General features: G+C 52.7%; 1 protein-coding gene across 1 annotated transcript in view; it reads left to right on the forward strand.

The window, feature by feature from the left end:
* The window catches only part of Btbd9 (BTB domain containing 9), a 362,869-nt gene extending 346,444 nt beyond the window's left edge, over window positions 1–16,425 (forward strand). The window contains exons 10-11 of the mRNA XM_036167576.1: window positions 1,196–1,274; window positions 11,440–16,425. Coding sequence (XP_036023469.1) covers window positions 1,196–1,274; window positions 11,440–11,637 — 277 coding nt within the window. The 3' untranslated portion in view covers window positions 11,638–16,425. The remainder of the gene's footprint in view (window positions 1–1,195; window positions 1,275–11,439) is intronic.
* Window positions 16,426–19,705: the final 3,280 nt, after the last annotated feature.

A 19,705-nucleotide genomic window follows, 5' to 3' on the forward strand; every position in this document is an offset into this window, starting at 1 on the left:
GACAATTACAGGAAACAGCTTCCCAGCAGCTGTTTTCTACAGTGCGGGAGGAGGAATGGCGGCCACTGCTCGCATGCATTATAGAAGATGTGCATGCTCGTGAGCTGAGGCGTGCCAGGCCAAGAGCAGCTCCTCTTGCATGCATGTTGGCCTCGAGGTGAGCTAGCTCAGCCCAGACAGAGGAGGAAGAATTGTCTTCAAAATGTCAGGGTTGCAGCTGAGGCAGTGTCTCAGTGGGAGGTGTGCTTGCTCTGGAAGCTGGAGCTGAGTTTGGGTCCCAGCACCCACTTAAAGGCCAGACATGGCAGCCATGCTTCCAACTGCAGCGCTGTTGCGGGAGGTGCGGGGAGGCTCGTGGATTTCCAGAGCTTGCCAGCTAGCCAGTCGAGCTGAAAGAAGGCAAGCTCCAGGTCAGTGAGAGGTCTTGTCTCTGGGTTCAGTGAGAGGACTTGTCTCAAACAATAAGGTAGAAAGCAGTAGAGGGAGACTCCTGGCCTCTCCATGTACACTCATGAATGTGTGCACACCATACATACGTGGAAGGGGGAAGGGAAGGAGGGAGGGAGGGAAAAAGTAAAATACTGACATTGATTCAGAGGCCACTAGGCATGGGCCAGTCCTGTGGGGCCATTTGGAAGCAGGACTCCTGCAGCTCCGAGCTCAAGTATAGAACCTGCCTCACCCTGTTCCAGCCAGCCACCCCCTACCCTGTTTTAAAATTCTCCCAGCAGCTTCTAGTACAGTCCCCACCCCTGACTCAGGTTTGGCTTATGTGTTGAATTCCCTGCTAATTCTGTCAGCAGCCCAATGAGGCAGGCCTGCCCAGGTCACGCTGTAGATGAGGACACCTGCTTTATAGACTCCCACCACCTCGATTATGTTCATATTTGGCCATACTCTTGTCAACAGGCAAGCACGGCCCATGGTCTTGCTTTGTTTCTTGATGGCTTTCTAAGAACCTTAAGTCACAGTTCCAGACGGGTGGTGGCTGCTTTGGTGAGATAGCAGACTCCCAGATGGGACAATTACTCCCTGCCTCCTTCAGTGACATCATGAGGGAAGTCCTGTCCCTCCTCCAACCCCATCTTCCTGAAGACTGGATCTCCTGGCACAGGAGCTGACGTGACCCATGGCCAAGCTGTCAGCCAGGCCAGCTGCACCAGCTAACCTGGAGAACTGTTGTGTTTCCTCTCAGGTCCTGGCAGTCAGTCACTTTTGAAAGACAGCCTGCCTCCTTCATCCGAATCGTTGGAACACACAACACAGCAAATGAGGTAAGGACTCCTTCCTGAGTAGTGTACTGGTATTTCGAGATAACCAGATACCCACCACATCCCAGTTCAGTGGAGCTGGCTGCCCTACCTGGTAATAGCCTGTTGTCACTGCAGGTCAGTATAAAGGAAGTCCCCACCCTTATCCAGAGGGGATGCCATTGTCAGGGCTCTGTTCACTGGCAAGAGAAAGCCAACAGCTGCGGCTCGGATTCTTCTCCCAGCCTGGGTGGAAATAGCATAAGAGACCCTGAGAAGTCAGGCGCCCTTCTCTCTTGGGATAGCAGTGCACAGAGGTGTGGCATCTGGTAGATGGCTGTGCTGTTGGCTCTCTGCACTGTCACCACCTCACTGGACACAGGGCCACACTAGACACAGGGACAGTGAGATGGAAATTCAGAAACCTGAAAGTAGAGGCTGCAGTTGGACAGCCGTGGTCTCTTTTGCTTCTTCCCAGGATTGGTTCATGGGTGTGCCACCGGAGCAGCCATGGGGGCCTCTGTGCTTGGGGTGCAGCTAGTGTGCTCTAGGCTCCTTCTGGAAGGCTTTGGTGTTTTCACGTTGGGGGATATATATATGAAGGAGGCCTGTTGGCATTGGCACCCACACCAGCAGATCTTACATGCTGGCCTCCTGCCCTCTCTTCTCAAGAGGTCTCGTGTGAGTCTAGAGCAAGTTCTAGGATAGCATCCTAGAGAATGCCAGGGCTGCACTAGGCCCAGGGTCCCACACCACAGGGTGTGGAGGAGAGACACATGAGACAGCAAACTGAAGAACAGAAGCAGAGACATGTTGAGGAGGGGCGTTCCTCCGCTTCTCAAACACAGAGCTCTGCATTGTCGCTTTGCACCTGACCCACACACTGTAGAGCTGGCCCAGATGTGCCAGTTGTTTTCGTGGTAACCTTTCTCCCAGAAAATATCCTGGTATGTCTAGTGCTTCAAGAACAGTTTTAAAAGTGGAAATAGTGTTGTAATTTAGATCCATTTTGCCTTTTTATTTATTTAGGATAATAATGACCCACACCCACATGTGTTTCCTACAGAGAACAGCTTGTAAATAGAACATGCTTTCTCCTACTTCTTCAAAACTTACTTGAAGATTTCAAAATAGTAAATCAACTGATACTTTTACAGATGTCTAAACTCTGGGTTGTAAGCAGGTGTGAAGCCAGGCATGCAGGAGGGCAGGACCGGAGGGCGGCCCTGACTCGAGGCTAGGCTGGGGACACAGCACCAGGAAGCCAGGCTCGTAACAGCAGGGCTACCCTTAGCCCCAGAATAAATAGATAAGTGGACAGCAGTCATAGGCCACTTCACTTTTGTGTTATTTCAAAAGCAAATTTGAATTTGCATTTAATGTTTTGCTTTCAAATGAAGAGTTTTAAAATTTGACCAAAAAGTTCCAATTGTTCTTTTTAAAATTTACCTTATTTTTAATTAAGTGTATGAGTGTGCATGTGGGTACCTTGGGCTTCAGGTCCTCTTTAACTGGATTTACAAGCAGTTGTGAGCTGCCTGATGTGGGTGCTGAGAACTGTTCCTGGTTCCTGTGGAAGAGCAGGACATGCTTAACCACTGATCTTAACCACTAATCTTAACTACTGATCCATCTATGCAGGCCTGAGTTCTAATTTTTTTTTTTCATTTTACATACCAACCACTGTTCCCCCTCCCTCCCCTTCTCCTGTTCCTCCTACCTCCCCCCATCCTATCCCCCATTCATTCCTCATAGTGGGTAAGGCCACCCTTGGGTAGTTAACACTGGCTAGCAAACCAAGTTGGGGCGGGACTAAGCCCTTCCCCCTGCATCACGGCTGAGTAAGGTACCCCACCATAGGGAATTCATGGCTGAGTAAGGTACCCCACCATAGGGAATTCACAGCTGAGTAAGGTACCCCACCATAGGGAATTCACGGCTGAGTAAGGTACCCCACCATAGGGAATTCATGGCTGAGTAAGGTACCCCACCATAGGGAATTCACGGCTGAGTAAGGTACCCCACCATAGGGAATGGGCTCTAAAAAGCCAGTTCATGTACCCAGGATAGGCCCATGTCCCATTGCCAGGGAATTCTAATATTTCTTACCATTTATACTTTATATGTGTATTACTCCTAAATTTAAAACACCAAAACAACATAACTTTCTCTATACAAATAACAAAACTAAGCTATTTACTATTCGAAGTGTTTCTAGTGCAGTGAGCCCCTGGCCCCACAGGAAGTCTAGTCTGCTAAAATGCCTAGATGGGACTCCATAATGATGCATGATAATGAAGGGGTTCTCAGGTCAGGAGGATGGAGGCTGATCGGAGCTCTCCAGGCCCACACTCTGCACCATCACCACTCTGACCAAAGCAAGCGACAAAGAACCTTGGACATCAGTTCTTCCTGAAGCATCACTTCCTGTCACAACGCTGTGAAATAGGGTGCAGGGTCTCTCTTAAGGGTGTTTCCTCCAGGTCTCTGCAGGCACCTGGTGGGGGCCTGGACAGAGTGTTGTTGTGCCTAGCTGGAGGGCAGCCTGACATGGTCATCTGTCTCATTTGACTGATGAGTAACTTCTCTAGCTGCCTTCCAGACTCAGTTATTGATTGGGAAAATAAAGCTTCAACATAGTGTTATCAATTGGAAAACACCTTAAATCATAAAATACATGGTGAACAGGACTTCAGGATAGAATCCATAAACTGTCATTCTCAGAGTGCACTGAAGGAACAAGCAGGCTGCATCTCCTTGGGTGGGGAGGAGGGGGCAGACCTTGCTGTCCCCATTGGGTTTTGTATATCTGCTGGAAAAAGGATGTGCCTGTCGCCTGTCAGGACAGAGAGGAGGGTGACTCGGGGCTGGGGACAGCTCTAAGGGAACTGATGTGGCCCAGGCAGGAGTGTAGAGCTGACACAGCTGGGGATGAACGTCCAGGAGCGCTCTTCTCTGTCGGCCCAGGGGAGCCAGTAGCATGCTGTCTGTCATAAATAGTGGGGAGGGAAGCAGGGTTTCCTCAGCCTGCCCCTGCTCAGCTGCCAGGTGACTCCAGTGGCGAGCTTAGCCAGCATTGCCGGGGCAGAGCCCTGTCTACGGTATGGCTAACAGGATCACTGTTTCTCACGGCTCAGGAGGGTGGCCTTCCAGGCCAGGGTGCACAGTCTGGCTGGAGGAGCAGCTCACCCTTCTACCTCTGCATGGCCTTTCTTGGAAAACATACCTGGAAAGAGAGTGAGTGAGTGAGGTCTGCTTCCCTCTGCCTCCTCTGAGGACTCTAATCACAGGCTCCTGGCCCATGATCCCATCTAAGCCTAGTGGTCTTCAAGGCCCTGCCTTCTGCTGCTTTCTGTGGGCATGGGGCCAGAGTCTTCCCATATGGATCTGGGGGATCTGAGCCTCGCAGTTCTTACCGTGGCCTTCATTTTAGAACAGCTCTTGGTTCCCTTCAGCAGAGTGTTGCTGTTGTCAAGTTGCTTAGAGAACCTGGCTTCTAATTTTTGTTTGTTTTATTTGTTTATTGGTCATAAAATATACAATTGTGTACATAAAGAAGAACATAAGCACTCTGCTGCCTTGCCGGGGAGGTCTTGAGAGACGGCATGCAGAGCAGGGATGTGGGAAGCCCCTGCAGGGCCTCCTGAGAGTGGAAGACCATTCGGGGACAAGGTGTCCTAGTCGGTATGCACGTGGCTGGAGATGCTGCTGCTTGTTTAGAGGCCTTCCGTAGTCTCTACAGCCTGGAGCCTGGCGACAGCTTTGCAGCTCTGAGGTGGATTAGGCCTTGACCTCCAGCTGGCTTAGAATAACAGGGGGCAGAGACCAGCAGGGCTGTAAGAGGCTCCCAGGCCCAGAATTCTGTGTCTATCTGCTCAGCATGTGTCCTGAGCCTCCATGTTCCCTCAGATCTAGGTAGCTCCTGACAATGGCAGCCTCCCAGTCTGTGGAGGTTCAGCTCTTAGTAGACTGTTGGAGCAAACTTCTGATTTCCCAAAGTCTTCCCTGTCCTCCCGGAAGTGCTCCCCCCCCCTCCTCCCGTTGTACCCCATGCTCACTGCCCACAGAGAATCAGCAGACAACACAGCAAATCCCATCCATGCTAGGTGTGCATCCGGGTGTGCTGAAGGAAGCAGGACTCAGGTAGTACATGTAGGACCCTTTAGACATGTGCCTCAGACCGAGAGAGACTCCCCAAGTGCTCCAACTGCTAAGAAAGGGGACAACTGCTGTGGCAGCCGACCGGAGTTCCTGGGCAAGAAGGCCTGAGTCAGGCAAGAGGAGAGCCCTGCGCTTGCCCAGGCTGTCCTCAGCTAACTCTTCATAAGAGACTAAACTTGGAGGGTCAGAGTGTTGCATCTGCTCAGGTTGGCTCTTGACATGGGACCACTGTGTCTCCCAGAAGACTGTGACAAAGAGTGAGGTGCCAAGGCGGACTCCACTCCACCCTGGCCCACACCTCAGGTACCCACATCCCACTCTGACAGGCTGGCTTTAAGCCCCACATATGCTAGGTCTAGGGGAGAAACTGAGGTAGAACACTTAGAACAGGGCTGCAGCCTCTCTGCCTGGCAGTGCACCCTTTGAAGAACCTGGACTTGAGGTGACATTTGTATCTCTAAGTCATGTGGATATGGTGGACAGAGGTACAGGGGCAGCTGAGGTGGGTCCAGATGTGGGTGGGTGCAGAGAAGATTGAAGGGCAGGGTTTCCTCTAGAAAGCAGGGTGTAGACGTAACCGTCTTGTTAAATAAGAAACACAGAGCCAATTGCAGAGTTAAAAGCCAAGAGGTCAGAGCAATAGCTGAGAGCTGAAAACCTTACCCTTCACTGCTGCTCTGTCTTTCCTCTCCGCCAGAGAGCTACTTCCTGTGTTTTTCTCTTTTTTATAGACTTTCTGTTCTGCCTTCTCATTGGTTGTAAACCCAGCCACATGACCTCATCACTTCCTGTCTGTACAGACCTCCAGGTCTTCTATGGTTGTATTGAGATTAAAGGCGTGTATCTCCATGCTGGCTGTGTCCTTGAACACACAGAGATTCGCCTAGCTCTGCCTTCCCAAGTGCTGCGATTAAAGGTGTGCACCACCACCGCCCAGCTTCTGCTATGGCTTGCTCTGATCCCAAGGCAACCTTATTAACATACAAATAAAATTACATTTCAATACAAATAAAATATCACCACATTGGGGTGTCTGGGAGCACGTGGAGGAGGGGCTTACAGATCCTTCCTACCCCGCCATGTGTCGGGAACTGTAAGAAGCTATGAGCTTGCTGCAAGAGGGCCTCACAGGCCGCAGCAACACATCAGGGTCTGCATGTGGCCACTTGAGCTGCCTTCCATGCTGAGGTGGGCTTTACTCACAGGCTCCCTCAGGCCAGGGAGCGGTTCTGGGATCCGAGGGCCACCTCGTTCCCATAGCAACATGTGGCTTTAGTGGGAAAATAAAACCAGAAAAACAGATTCTAGAAAAACTAAATAAATGTTCCTTGCTGGCCTGGGATAATTATTTCCTAGCCCCCTCTGGAGTGTGCCCTGACCCCTGAAGGACTCTCCTTCCATGTTCTCCCCAGAGACATCATGTAGGCCCAGAAGGTGCCTCAGAGCAGCCTTTTGCTCAGAATTCTATCTCAACCCTCCTCTCCCCGAGATGTCATGTCTCCATATTAAAAGTGGTCCCTTATTTGAAGATAGCATTTGGTGATTTGAGTAAGAGTGACCCCCGTAGGCTTACATGTTTGACTATGCTAAGTCACTAGAAGTGATACTACTAAAGATTAGAAAGACTAGGAAGTGTGGCCTTGTTGGAGGAAGTGTGTCACTGAATTTCAGGTTTCCAAAGCCCATGGCAGGCTGAGTCTGACTCCCCTGCCTGTGGATCGGGACAGAGCTTCAACTCCCGCTCCAGCACCAAGTCTCCATGATGATAAGCCAAATGTTTCCCTTGGTACGAGTTGCCTTGGTCGTGGTGGCAACAGGAATAGGACTCAGAGAGCATGTTGGTTATTTGGGTAAAACCACAGGCATGAGAGAGCTTCATGGGAACCTCTTCCTACTATTCTTGTTTGTTTTGGACTACTGTTTGGTTGGCCGATTTGGTTTTTTGAGACAGATTTTTACAACGTAGCATAAACTAGCCTCTAGATCACAATCCCTCCACCACAGCTTCCTCAGTGCTGGGATGACAGATTTGTGTCACCATACCCAACTGGCCTTCTGTTTAAGAGGAACAAAAAGAAAAGCTGTTTGTGGTCTGCATTTGGACTGCTCACATCAGCTCTGAGGTGAGCAGGAGAGCTGACTGGCTGCCATAACTGGGCTGCTCACATCTGGGGTGGTGATGGGTGTAATACTGGGATGGAGCGGAACAGTCCTCAGGCCTTCATCTTACTTATGGGCAGCCAGTGAGAGGAAGCTAACTATCTTGGAAAGATACATCACCTTGGAAATGCAAGTCAGAAGGATGGTCAGAAATCCTGTTTGTACTGCCTGACAGGAAAGTGGTCTGTGCCAATTACCCAGAAGCCGCAGAAACAAGGCGGAGTCATTGATCAGTATTTATTCTTCTCCCAGTGTCTACTATAGTTCATAGTGGACTCTTGGGCTGATAGGCCCTCTCCTCTGTTCCTCCCCCATTTCCTGTTCTCTTCCCTTCCCCTTCTGTAAAAACCTTGGAAAAGTCAGCATGAGGTGCTTGGGGAATCATAGCTCTGAAGGAGGGAGGAGTCAGCATACTCCCCAAGGGGGGGTCAGGATGGCACTCACACGCTACACAGTCTCACGGAAAGGAGCATGCCAGACCACTTCAGACACGTCCAGGATTACAGCTCCCACAGAGGCCTGGCAAAGTGATAATAAACAGCCACCACAAGAAAGGACACCCGGGTGTGAGGAAGGCTGGGTCTGCTGCATACACATGACTACATTGCAAATTGGCCGCTCCTCTCGGGGGAGAGATGGTAGGCTGCTGAAGATGGTTCAGCGAAGGTGCCCCTTCACGAACAGCAGCAATCAAACAGGCTAATGGGATACACGATTGCCGAAAAGTTGAAGGGAAAATGATGCGGAGACCATGGTAATGGCTTTGCATAAATCAGAAGTGTGCCTCTGCCCGGTATGCCTCATTCACTTTTGGTCACATCCTTTCTGAGGACTATTGCAGTCTGGGGAAGGTTCAGAGGAAAGAAATTGAATCACACCAGCCCCTAAGCAAAGGGAAAGCCAGCATTTGGCCATTTCGTCTCATGTGAGGCCCGTAAGTGCGTGGTGGGAAGTGGGGGGAGGAAGCAGGTGCAGGAGCATGGTGGGGTTAGCCAGGGCACATTTCCCAGGCCCTCTGTGAGCCACACTTGCTCTAGCCATTAACTTCCTCCACCAGCTTCCGCACAGAAATTGCAGAACCAGGCCACCTTCCCTTAGGTCTCTGTGAGGCCTGACTACAGGCGGCCTCAGGCCCAGGGTGACTGCCCTGAAGTGTAGGGTTTCACCTACATTTGAGAAGAAAGACCTTCAACTACACACCCTTCCAGATGTGCATGTACAGATTGGAAGAAGGTGCTCTGCCCTGTGTGTAGTGAGCTGCAGGTACCGTGGCATCTACATGGTGTTAGAAGCATGTTGGGTAGTGCAGGAACAGTGCTTATGACTTGCTCTGGGCTGGGAACATGGCTGAGATGATGGAGCCAGGCATAGTGTTCCCAGAGAGGTGAGAAGGGCGGGTGGGAGGCCACTCCACGGTGAGGGTCTAGGGCCACACTGGACCGAGATGTCCTCCAGAGTCTCCTCTGCCTGCCTCCCAGTCTTCTCTGTACTATAGGGGAGATTTTTCCAGAGTGCTCCCTAAGGTCCAGTCCAGGTATCATGTGCTCCTGACACATGTGGATGCCAACACCTGTGGTCCGAACCCTGGATGTGGGAGGGCATCCCAGAAGCGAGGCAGCTTCCCCTCCTCTCCATGCTGAGTGAACGCCCCAGCACTGTGCGCTGCCCTTAGGCAGGACCACACTGGTCAGAGTTGGTGGCTCAGGAGTTGTTGTAGTTGAAAGAACCCATGAGCATCTATGGGGATCTGTGGGGAGGGACAGGGGAGGGCTGTCTCGAGTCTCTCAAGTCCCACAGCCTGTCCGAGAGTGCAGGACCCTTGCTCTCCTCTACCAAGTCATTGTGGCATACTGCAGGCTCCTTTTCTGTCCTCCTCAGCTTTCTTTAAAATGATCCCTTCCTACTGACTGTAAATGCTGCTTTACAAACTCAGGGACTTGAAGTCTGTCGTCAGCTGTTTGGCATTTGAATTTGTCATGGCACACTCGTGCTCTTCTCTGATCTCTCTGGAAGTTTGGTTTGCAGGCGTCAGCTGTGTCTAGAAGTCTCTGGCTGCAGCTCCAGGTCAGGCACTGCTGACCGACCGTTCTTGTCAGGCAGTTCCTGTGTCTCAGCCCCGGAGCCCCTCCACAGACACCCTTCTTCCCTTCATTCCCAGAGCTAAGCAACAGCACGCCCTCCCCAGCCCTGTCCTGCAAGGCCACCCTGTCCTTCCTGCCTTGCGCCTCAGGTCCTTCTGCAGTAGCTGACCTCCTGGGCTGCTGGGCCTTGTGTGCCCAGGGCTCCTTGCTTGTCGCAGCATGCCCTGGCACCTCTGAGAGAACCTGACCTAGAGGTGACACCATCACCCTTCGCTCTGTCACACTATTCTCTTCCCCCACCATCTCTGTCACTCACTCTTAGCCTGCTTGCCTACACCAGCTTCATTGCCCACCCCCAGCATCCGAGGGGTTTCTGTCCGGAGGCTGTGTCTTAGTAAATGAATGGAATCCTGTGTGTCACCCTGACCAAGGAAGCTTTCACCTGTGTGGCTTAGGGTTTGCGGGGATCAGCTGGGAGTCAGGCCTCTCAGAAGCCCGAGTTCTTCATGTCTGGTGGTTATGTTACCTTGCAATTCCAGGGCCACCGGGACTCAGGTAGGAAGGTTCAGTCTGCATCTTTAAGGTCTCCCCAGCCTGGCTCTTTAACTCAAGGAGACTCACTGGCTTGTGGGCCTGGGAGAGAACTAGGTACGGGCCACTGTGGATGAGTAGTCCCAGGAGACAGCACCATTTGCATGTGACCTGACTGCACAGTGGGACACAGGGGCATGCAAGGGAGAGATTGCAGGGAGTGGTGGTGTCACAGTGGACGGGGTCAGCGAGGAGTGGGGAGCCAGGCGCCCGGTGTGCGCATCCTCCCACAGAGAGCATCTTCCAGGCACAGCAGAGCCACGCACTGATCCTCACAACTTGACTTCTCAGTTTGGGGTTTTATTGACCTAGTTATTCCTGTCAGGGCAGGAGGGCGGAGCACATGGGGCTGTGGAGCCTGGGGCTGTGAGTACAACAGACGTGTAGGTCCTGAGGGGGAGGGGTCCCGAGGTCACCTAGGTCTTCCTGGCCTGGGGGGAGCTGGCAGAGCAGGAGATGGCAGGAGGAGGGGCAGGGAGGAGGAGGAGGAGGAACAGTGTCAGTCAGGTCAGGTTAAAGTTCTTGTTCTGCTAAAAGGAAGCAAAGACCGAGATCCTCCTGCCTCAGCCTCCTGAAAGGCTATGACTATAGTTTAGGCCAGAACACCTGGCTAAGAAAAGAGAATTTAAGTGACTTATGAACGAAGCAGCCAGAACCTGAAAGCGGTTATGGAAAGGTTTTAGCCAGGAAACTTGAACACGTTTTCATAATTCTAGAAAAATTCTCGTTATATTTAAAAGAATTCACTGTGCTCCTCTCTCTCCTTTCCCTCCCTCCCTCCCTCCCTCCCTTCCTCTCTGTCTCCCTCCCTCTCTCCCTCCCTCCCTCTCTGTCTCCCTCTCTTTCTCTCTCGCTCTGTCCCCTCCCTTTTCCCCCCAAAACATTGTCTTTTAAATGAGTGATCCAAAAGGGAGAGACAGAGGGGAAAAGCCAGTGCTGAGTGGTCCAGCCTGGGCACTGCTGAGGCGTCCATGCTGGACTTTCTTAACTTTGGCACCAGCCATCTTTTTGCGTTTGTTATGACTGCCCACATGCATCTAAAACCTTCTTGTTGCTTTCAGGTACCTGAGACAGGCAGGAGCGAGGTGGGTGTTGGGAGATTTCCCACACTGAGCCAGCATGGCAGGCTGAGGTCATCCTGGCTCAGCTTCAGCCTCAGGCTGAACCACCTCACCGTCTCTTCTTTGTCATTCCAGGTGTTCCACTGTGTCCACTTTGAGTGTCCGGAGCAGCAGAGCAGCCAAAAGGAAGAGAGTAGTGAGGAACCGGGGACCGGGGGCCCCAGCACCCCCAGTCAGCAGCTCGACCCCCATGCACGGCGAGCACCCAGCGCCAGCTCACTACCCCCGAGTCCGGGCCCCAACTCGCGTTCACCCAACCAACACCACCAATAAAGGAGGCAGAGGACGCGGTGTGACTTGGGTGGGCCTGGGTGGAGCAGGAGTATGCCTTCCCCCACTCCTGGGAGGAGCAGACTGACCTGGTGTTTCCCCAGGGGACCGAAGGGCACCCATGTTCTCCCCACTCTTCAGGCAGTCTCCAGGGGAGGAAGTGGGTCTTGATTCTTCAAGTCCACCATCAGTCCTACCTCTAATGTTACCAAGGTACCAGGGCAGTAGGAGTCTACAGACAGAGGGAACCGTAGGCCTTGACAACCAAAAAAGGGCCCAGCCCAGAGGGCCCCCTCGGCGGCACCCGTTGCCCTGGCTACTGGGTGGTTTGTTGTGTGGTTTTTCTCCCTCTGCTGAGACATGGTGTTGCAAGCTTGTGGAACTTCTCTGGCCCTCTGCAGGGACAAGGGTCTTCCTCAGTCTCCAGTGCTTGCACGTGGGCAGAGCAGAGACTGTCCCTCCTAAATGAGACCAGATGCAGCTCATCAGGGCACTTAGCCTGACCAGGAAAATCCTTGAAGTTCAACCCAACACACAATGTGCAAATCAATCTGTGGACACTAGAGTTAATAACTGATCAAATTGCCACTTTATTACCCGTCATTCCTGATGTGTACAAGCCTTCCAGTCTGGGAGGCCAGCGTGCCAGCTGCTAGAGGACCGCTCAGAAGCCTGTGTAGACAGGCACTGGGCAATCCTAGGCTGGCCCTGCTGGGCCTCGTGGCTCAGCTGCCCTTGGCCCTGGTTCAGCCAACAGATGGGGTGTCGGGACTCCACAGTGAGCCTCTCCAGCATCACCCACCTGGGGATGGAGCAGAGCAGTTTGTCTTAGCTGCAGTGCCACCCGCACCCTCTGTCACCTCCATGCACAGCTCCTGCCTCTGCACCTGCCTGTTGCATCCTGAGGCCCCATGAAGTCACCTCAACACTTCCTGTGAGCATGCTCAGAGGAGGGTGGGGCTTCAGGTCCCGTCCTGTTCCAGAAGTGCTCAGCTTTCTCTGAGCTTGACTTAATTGGAATGGGTTGTCCACACTGAAGAGGTGGCAGTGGGGCCTCGGGCTGCAATGGAGCTCATCCTCCTGTGAGTTCAGGCCTGGGGTGGCAGAGCCGGTCCTGGGGGAGATGAGTTCACAGTCTGAACCTCTGGCTTCATTCCTGTGCGGTGTGGCTGCCTCTGGTAAGGAGGATGCCGTGGATGGATGGCAGGGTGCAGCCACTGTGTATGTGGCGCTGCTCTTGGCAGCATCCAGCCCCCAGTTGCCAGTTAGCCTGGAGAATGGCCTGCTCAGCATCTCTAGCAGGCAGGACCCTGCCAGTGCACAGGGATACCCCGTTCTGTGGAGTTTGTGTCTTTTGGAAGATAACGTGTGAGGGCTTGTTTTGTTCTTGTTCAGTTCTTTGCTTAAGATAGATCCTCCCTCTGTAGTCTAGGCTGGCCACACTCATGGCAATCCTCCTGCTTCAGCACCCTGAGTTCTGGGCTTGTAGTTATGAGGTAGCACATGCTGCCATACACCTTCTTTGTAAACATGGAAGGCAAGATGCAGGCCTGGAGCCCAGCAGCCTCCCAGGAGCAGTGGGGCTGAGTTGTCAAGAAGCCATGTTGTCCACCCCAGATGTCACCCCCTACACCTGTCATACTAGGCACTGGGTACTCAGCACTCTTGGCAGCCCATTCCCCACCATCTCAGACCCACACCTGTGGCTTCCTTTCTCCCTTCAGACAGTACTGCGTATTCAGGTTGTAAGACTAGAGACTCTGGTCCCTTCGGCACTGGCATGGTGCCCTCCCTCACATAAGCAGGAGGGGATGGGACCTCAAAGTCACAGGTGCCAGTGGGGAGTTCTGAGAACCATAGCAAGTCCGCAGTCATCTGAGATGATCCTGTGGCCACCCTTGGGGAGCCTTTCTTGAATTGACACCTACTTAGGGTACAGGAGGTTGGATACTGGTTGGCTTACTTCCCACCAGACCCTTGGCTGGTGAGCATATGCCTAGAGGCCATGGCTACATCTAAGATAAGGTCCACATTTCCAGAGGACGGAGACAGAGCCTGGCTTATCCCCTCTTGTCCCCTGCAGGATTCTCCCCTGGGGCCAACAGACTGGAAATGAGACTTGAGTGTTGAGCTGAACTTAAGCGCTAAGGGCAAGTCAGGCTGCTGGAACTCGGAGGACCCTTGCACCAAGCAGCCCCAGCACCATACTGGTGGATTCGGACTCTGAGGACCCTTTGGGTGCCAAGGGGCCACAGTCAAGCCATAGGGAACAGAGGCAGTGTAAGCCATTGTTCCCTCAGGCCTGCACTTTCCTGTAAGGTCAACAGTGTGTGAACACAGCCAAGTGGGCTCAGCTTGGAGAGTGGCTACCATGTGATGCCTCTGGTGCCAGCTGAGATGGCAGCTGCTTCCAGGTCCCCTGGGTTCTGCAGAGCCCTCTGTACCTTCTTTTGATCATGTACTTTAGGATGGCAGGTGTCCTTGTTGTGGCTTTTGGAAGAAGTGTTCAGTGTCAATGACAGGGGCTCCTGGGGGACCATTTGGGGTGCTGGGCAGGGCAGTTTGGGCTCTGGGGTAGGTTTGAGGGTAGATGCTGTCTATGCAGCAGCTTCTGGCAGCCACAGAAGCGGTCTCACACTCAGCCTCAGAGTCTCCTAAGGCCTCGGTACTTTTCCGGTTGTGATTTTAGAGGGATTCCAAGCCCACTGTAGACATGGGCTCTCCTCAATGGCTCTCTCAGCTGTCACTTTCCCACTCTTATTAAATCAAGTGTCAATTCCTGACAAATACATTACAAGTGTTTTATTCCAGGAAGACCTAGGAAAAGAAATTCTTTTCAGCGCGAGAGGGATGTGTTCGTTGCACTGATTCCCTGCACCCTCCTCAGGAGTTTTGAATTGTGCAAAAAAATTGCTCAGTAGTTAAGCCGTGTCCACAATTGCAGACCTCTGTGTGCACAGCTAAGCCCTTCTCCCGTCCTTTCTAACTTAGAAGATAACAGAACTGTAACCACAGCCTCTTGGGGGCCACAGGAAGAGGGTGAAATCCAAGGCCAGAGTGGAGCTCGGCACTGAAGCGCCTCAGGCCAGCCCAGGATGCAGATGTCCCTCTGGATGGGCACAAGGGTGCCAGGGAGAAGAAAATCCTCCCCGTTAACCTCTGCTCTGCCCTGTCCCTCCTGCTGTGGTGAACAGAGCCTCAGAGCAGTGCTAAGCTGGCCTGGCACCAGGCACTGGCCATGCTCTGGTGATTGTGTAACATGACCATTGATTCTGAGTGTTTACCCTGACAACACCTCTGGCATTAGTGTTCCTGGGCACTACAGTGCCCTGTGCTACCAAGTGGAGTCCCCCAAGCTCAGGGTTCTGGGGTGGACAGAGGGAGGGGCGTGGCTGAAGCAGCTGTGGGCTGCTGGAATGCATCCAACTCTCCTCTGGACAGGGCCTTGGACAGCTCTTGTACTGGGTGAATGAGAGGCGTGAACCCGTGTGAGCTGCGCTTCACGTCCCCAGGGCAGGGAAGAGCCCTTCCCCACCGTCTGCTCCTTCCTGTCCTGTTTCTCATCCCTCACTTTGGAAAACCGCACAGGAATGAATGCTTGTTCCAGAATACACTTTCAGCCTAGCAGAAGGCAGGGCCTCTGGCTGAGCCACTCCTGACCCGGGTCTGTGGCATCACATTCCTCTACTGCCCCTCCCCACACCCTGCTTTCCAGCCTCTGCTGCTAGAGGTCAGACTGAGGGGGGCTTCTGGACAGATAGTTCCCACCCCCAGCCAAGGACACAGTCACCCCCTGTAATTTAGGATTAATGGCCTCTCAGTACTTGCCCTTTGCAGCTGGAGTATTTAGAGCCCTGGGCTGACCCAGGTGGAGTGGTGGCCCAGAGCCACACACCTGTCCCTGCCGCTGTCTCCAGCCTCAGCCTTCCCAAGGGCTAAGATTGTCACCTTTGAACGCCAGTGGCAGTGGCTCTTTCTACTTTAGAGGTGGCAAGACAGGCTCCTCAGCCTATTGAGGGAGACCAGCAGTGTAGAGGTCTGAAAGTGGGGTACTACTGTGAGTCCCAGGGGGACAGCCAGGGACAAGATGTGGTCAAAGCGGTGCTGGAGATGTAGCTGAGGTTCCTTCCCGACAGCCCCTGGTGGCTGCTTCAGGCTCGTGTTCCACCCTCTTCCATTGTAGCTTGGCATGGGGACAAGCCCAGCTGTCTGTCACAGGGATAGCCCCTCTAAAATAGGCTTCAGGCCATACTCCTGCAAGGATAGAGGGAACCTCAGCCAGGCCTGCTGGGGTCTTGGGAACCTAGGGCTAGGGAAGATCTGCATCTCAGAAAGTGGCCTTTTAGGACACCATGCCAGCCAGAGAGCCAGGAAGCTCCTGATGTCCCCAAGGCCACTTTATACCTCTCCCCAGTGCCTGGGAAAGCAAGGTGACTGGCTTGAGTTGTGCCCTTGGAGGGTAGGTGGGTGACAGCCCCATGGGTGGCCATAGACATGAGCCACTGTGACCAAACTTGTGTAGACTGGATTTTCCAGAGATGAGGAGCCACCATGCTACCATTCCTGAGCCTGTGAAGATGGCGAGTGCGTCCCCATACTCCTCCTGGGGCCTCCTGGAAGTTGGGTAGTGGTGGCCATGCTAGTCCTGGGCATGGCTCTCCGAGGACGTTCCCAGGAATGTGTTCCTGGGGTGCTGTGGCATCCTCACTTGGTAAGCTGTGTTGTAACCTACAGTTCATTGTGTGCGCGATGCCGCTGTGGGCTCACCACAGGAATAAAGCAACGACTTCATCCCTTGTCTGTGCCTTACTTCCTCCATGCCTAGCCCCTGCACACACACACACGCGCGCGCACACACACACACACACACACACACACACACACATCTGCTCAGAACTCATTTCCTGTGTTGTGAGGTCAGGGTGGTTCTAATCCCACTCAACCCACCCCAGCAGCACCTTTTAGGGTGCAGTGGCCCTTCCAGCTCTGTACCTTCTCTTGCCACCCTGTGGCCTGGCAGGTGCCATTTTAACTGTCACCGTGAACACAAGTTCACTTTCTCCCTTTGAGTGGCCTCACTCCCAACTGTGCATCTTTGTGACAAGCTAGGATCTGGTGACAGATGTGCCCTGCCTCAGCTCTCCACACCTGTCACCACTCATGGGCCCTCATCTCTAGTACCAAGGGACGTCCAGAACCCTTGCTGAGTTGAGGGTGGACATGGTCACAGCAGACTTCAGTGGGAGTCAGATGGATGTGTACCACGTGGTGCGTCCCTAGGGATGCTGTGCTCAGGTATCACAGTTCCTGTTCACTTTGCTCAGGTTGGCCTGGCAGTGTGAGTTAGGTACACCCAAGCCCAGGTAGACTCCCACAAGTGATTGATCACTTCAAGCTGATTGAAGTCTAGAGGCGTGAGGAGGCCCTGCCCGGCTGCTCCCCAAAGTGACTAGCCCCTCTGTACCAGATTGCCTGTAGATCATGCCTACAGAGGTCACTGCAGGGGACAGGAAGGGACCAGTAGGAGGCTGTGAGTTCCATGGGATGCACCTGCATCAGCTCAGAGGGAAAGCAGACCAGGAGCCCCTTGGAAGAGCCAGACTTGAGGGGTACCAGCAGGTACTTAAGGAAAACCACAGCAATGCCGAATATGGTCCAGTTCACACGGAAGGGAAAGAAAACTCACTTCCTGGGTGACTCATGTCCAGATGAGGATGCTGCCAGCCTCCATGCCATAGCAGATGGAGAGTTGTGGTTTGCAGGTGATTACCACCATGCCTCGTCAAGTTTCCGGTTGTTTCTCTGTAAGCGACAGCTGCAGCCAGGCAAGGCTGACATCACCCTTACAGCTCATCCACCAGCAGAGGTGAACTGCAGGTGTCCTATGTCCCCACTGATTACCTCAGCAGAACTGAGGAGAGCCCACCCCAGGCAGAGGATGCACAGAAGGGATGAGCAGGCAAGAGAGGGACCCCAGTTGAGCCCTGCACCACAGCAGCTGGAGCCAGGGTATTATCCAGTCCCTTAGACATCACTTGCTATGGGAACATTCAAATGCAGGGTTTGAAGTGGTGCCCTCGGTTGATTACTGCGTACCATGTACTGGGACACAGAACTCACCTGTGGTAGTTTGAGAATGCCCCCCCCCCCCCCCAACAGGCTCCCACATTTGAATGACTGCCAGTTGTGGGAGTTTAAGGTTTAGGAAGTGTGGCCATGCCAGAGGTGAGCCACTGGGGATGCACTTTGAGGTTTCAAAGGCCCCTGCCAGGTCAGTTTTACCCTTTCCGCCTCCTACTGATCAGGATGTGAGCTCTCAGCTACTGCTTCAGCACCATGCCTGCCTGCAGCCATACTTTCCACCATGAGGGACATGGGACCTCTGAAACTGTAAGCAAGCCCCAAATTAAATGCCGCCTTCTAAGTTGCCTTAGTCATGATATCTTTTCACAGTACAGAACAGTGACTGAGAGAAGCCGGTACAAGGCCTTAGGGTGCCCTGAGCATGCTACTTGTTTGGAGTAAACTGTGGATTAGAGAAGCAGTTGAATACTGTTAAGTGGGGCTTAATGGGCCATCCTAGGAGGAGTGTGGACAGTGATGCCGAGAGCAATGTGCAAGGGGAATGAATCAGCAACCAGGCTAGAGACCATTCTTGCGATGTTTTGGCAGAATGTGGGCGCTTTACACCCTCGTCCTAAAAATCTGCTTGAAGCTACTACATTCAAGAATTTTGGGCTAATGACAATGGCAGGAGACAGAAGACAGCTTAGTTTTGACTGTCACATGGTTATGAGAAGTTACTCTCGGCAGATCTATAATGAAAAAGAGCAAGCAGCACAGAAGACATAAAAATGTACAGTTTGAGAATGTGCCTGACTTAGCATCTACCAGCCGGCCTCTCTGCTCTCCGTGACACCCCACTCCCAGGTCCAAAGAGGAAGCTCTTCCATAGCTTCATGGGGTCCTGCAGTGTTTGTCTCTGGGTCTGCCTATTTCACTTAACATGACAGTTAGGTTCATCCATGTCACCACAGGAACAGGATTTCAACCTCTTCTATGGATGTAACCATAAGCTCTTTGGGCACTTATCTGCAGATGGACACTGGCTGGTGTTTGAACTGTTGTGAACAATGCATAGACATGCAGGCATCTCTTAGACACCAGCTTCATTTCTGGGGGACTGCTTGTCACATGTCTATCTGCAGTGTTGTTTCATGATGGCTGTACCAGCTGACACTCCAAGTGGTTAAGGCTTCAATCTCCTGATAAAATAGCCATCTAACAGGTGAGCTGGTGCATCATGTGGTTTTGGTATTTCTAACAGTTTCTCACCTGTTGATCCTGCAGCTTCTCAGAACCATCTAGCGAGGTAGGTTGCTCCTTAAAAATATTTTTTTTGCAATTGTTTTCAACTAAATTTAACTAACACAAAAACCCATCAAGTGGTCCGTATCTAGGGGTGCGTGTGCATCAAGTGGTCTGTACGGGGCACATGTGCTGTGGATTTGAATGGGGTACGTAGTGGCACATGGCTCTATCCCTGTGAGCTGAGCTTGTCTGGCACATGTCAACATTTGGTCCTTTACTGCACATGCCCCACGTCTCAGCATCTGCTTTTGGTACCCCTGGTTCTTCACTTGTGACAGGTGTACGTCTTGGTCTTGTACGTGTGGGCTGCGGCTCTTCTTTCCACTGGAGACCATCCTTCCAGTGGTGGCAGCTTTGTTGAAAATCTCAGCTGTGGCCTGTCGTGGTCAGGACTGAGCAGGACAGCTGTCTCAGGTGGTGCTGGGTTGGTTAACCGGAGATGGGACAGAGCTTGCCCCCCACTTGTCTGGTGCATGCCCTGAGTGACCTCTGTCTGAGCACATGGTCTCTCCAGCATGCTGGCCTAGAGTGGCAAGACTTGAGACATCTCAGAACATGAATTTCAACATTAAAAGGGACAATCCAGAAGGGCCAGGCTGTGGCTCAGCATAAAAGCCCTTCCCCAGCTCCAGTCCCAGTTCCACATGCTCACACAACCCGCTCTTCCTATCGACACCAGGGTTGATGCCGTCTTCTTTTG

This window comes from Onychomys torridus, chromosome 18 (genome assembly GCF_903995425.1).
Source record: "Onychomys torridus chromosome 18, mOncTor1.1, whole genome shotgun sequence".
Taxonomy (NCBI): Eukaryota; Metazoa; Chordata; class Mammalia; order Rodentia; family Cricetidae; genus Onychomys; species Onychomys torridus.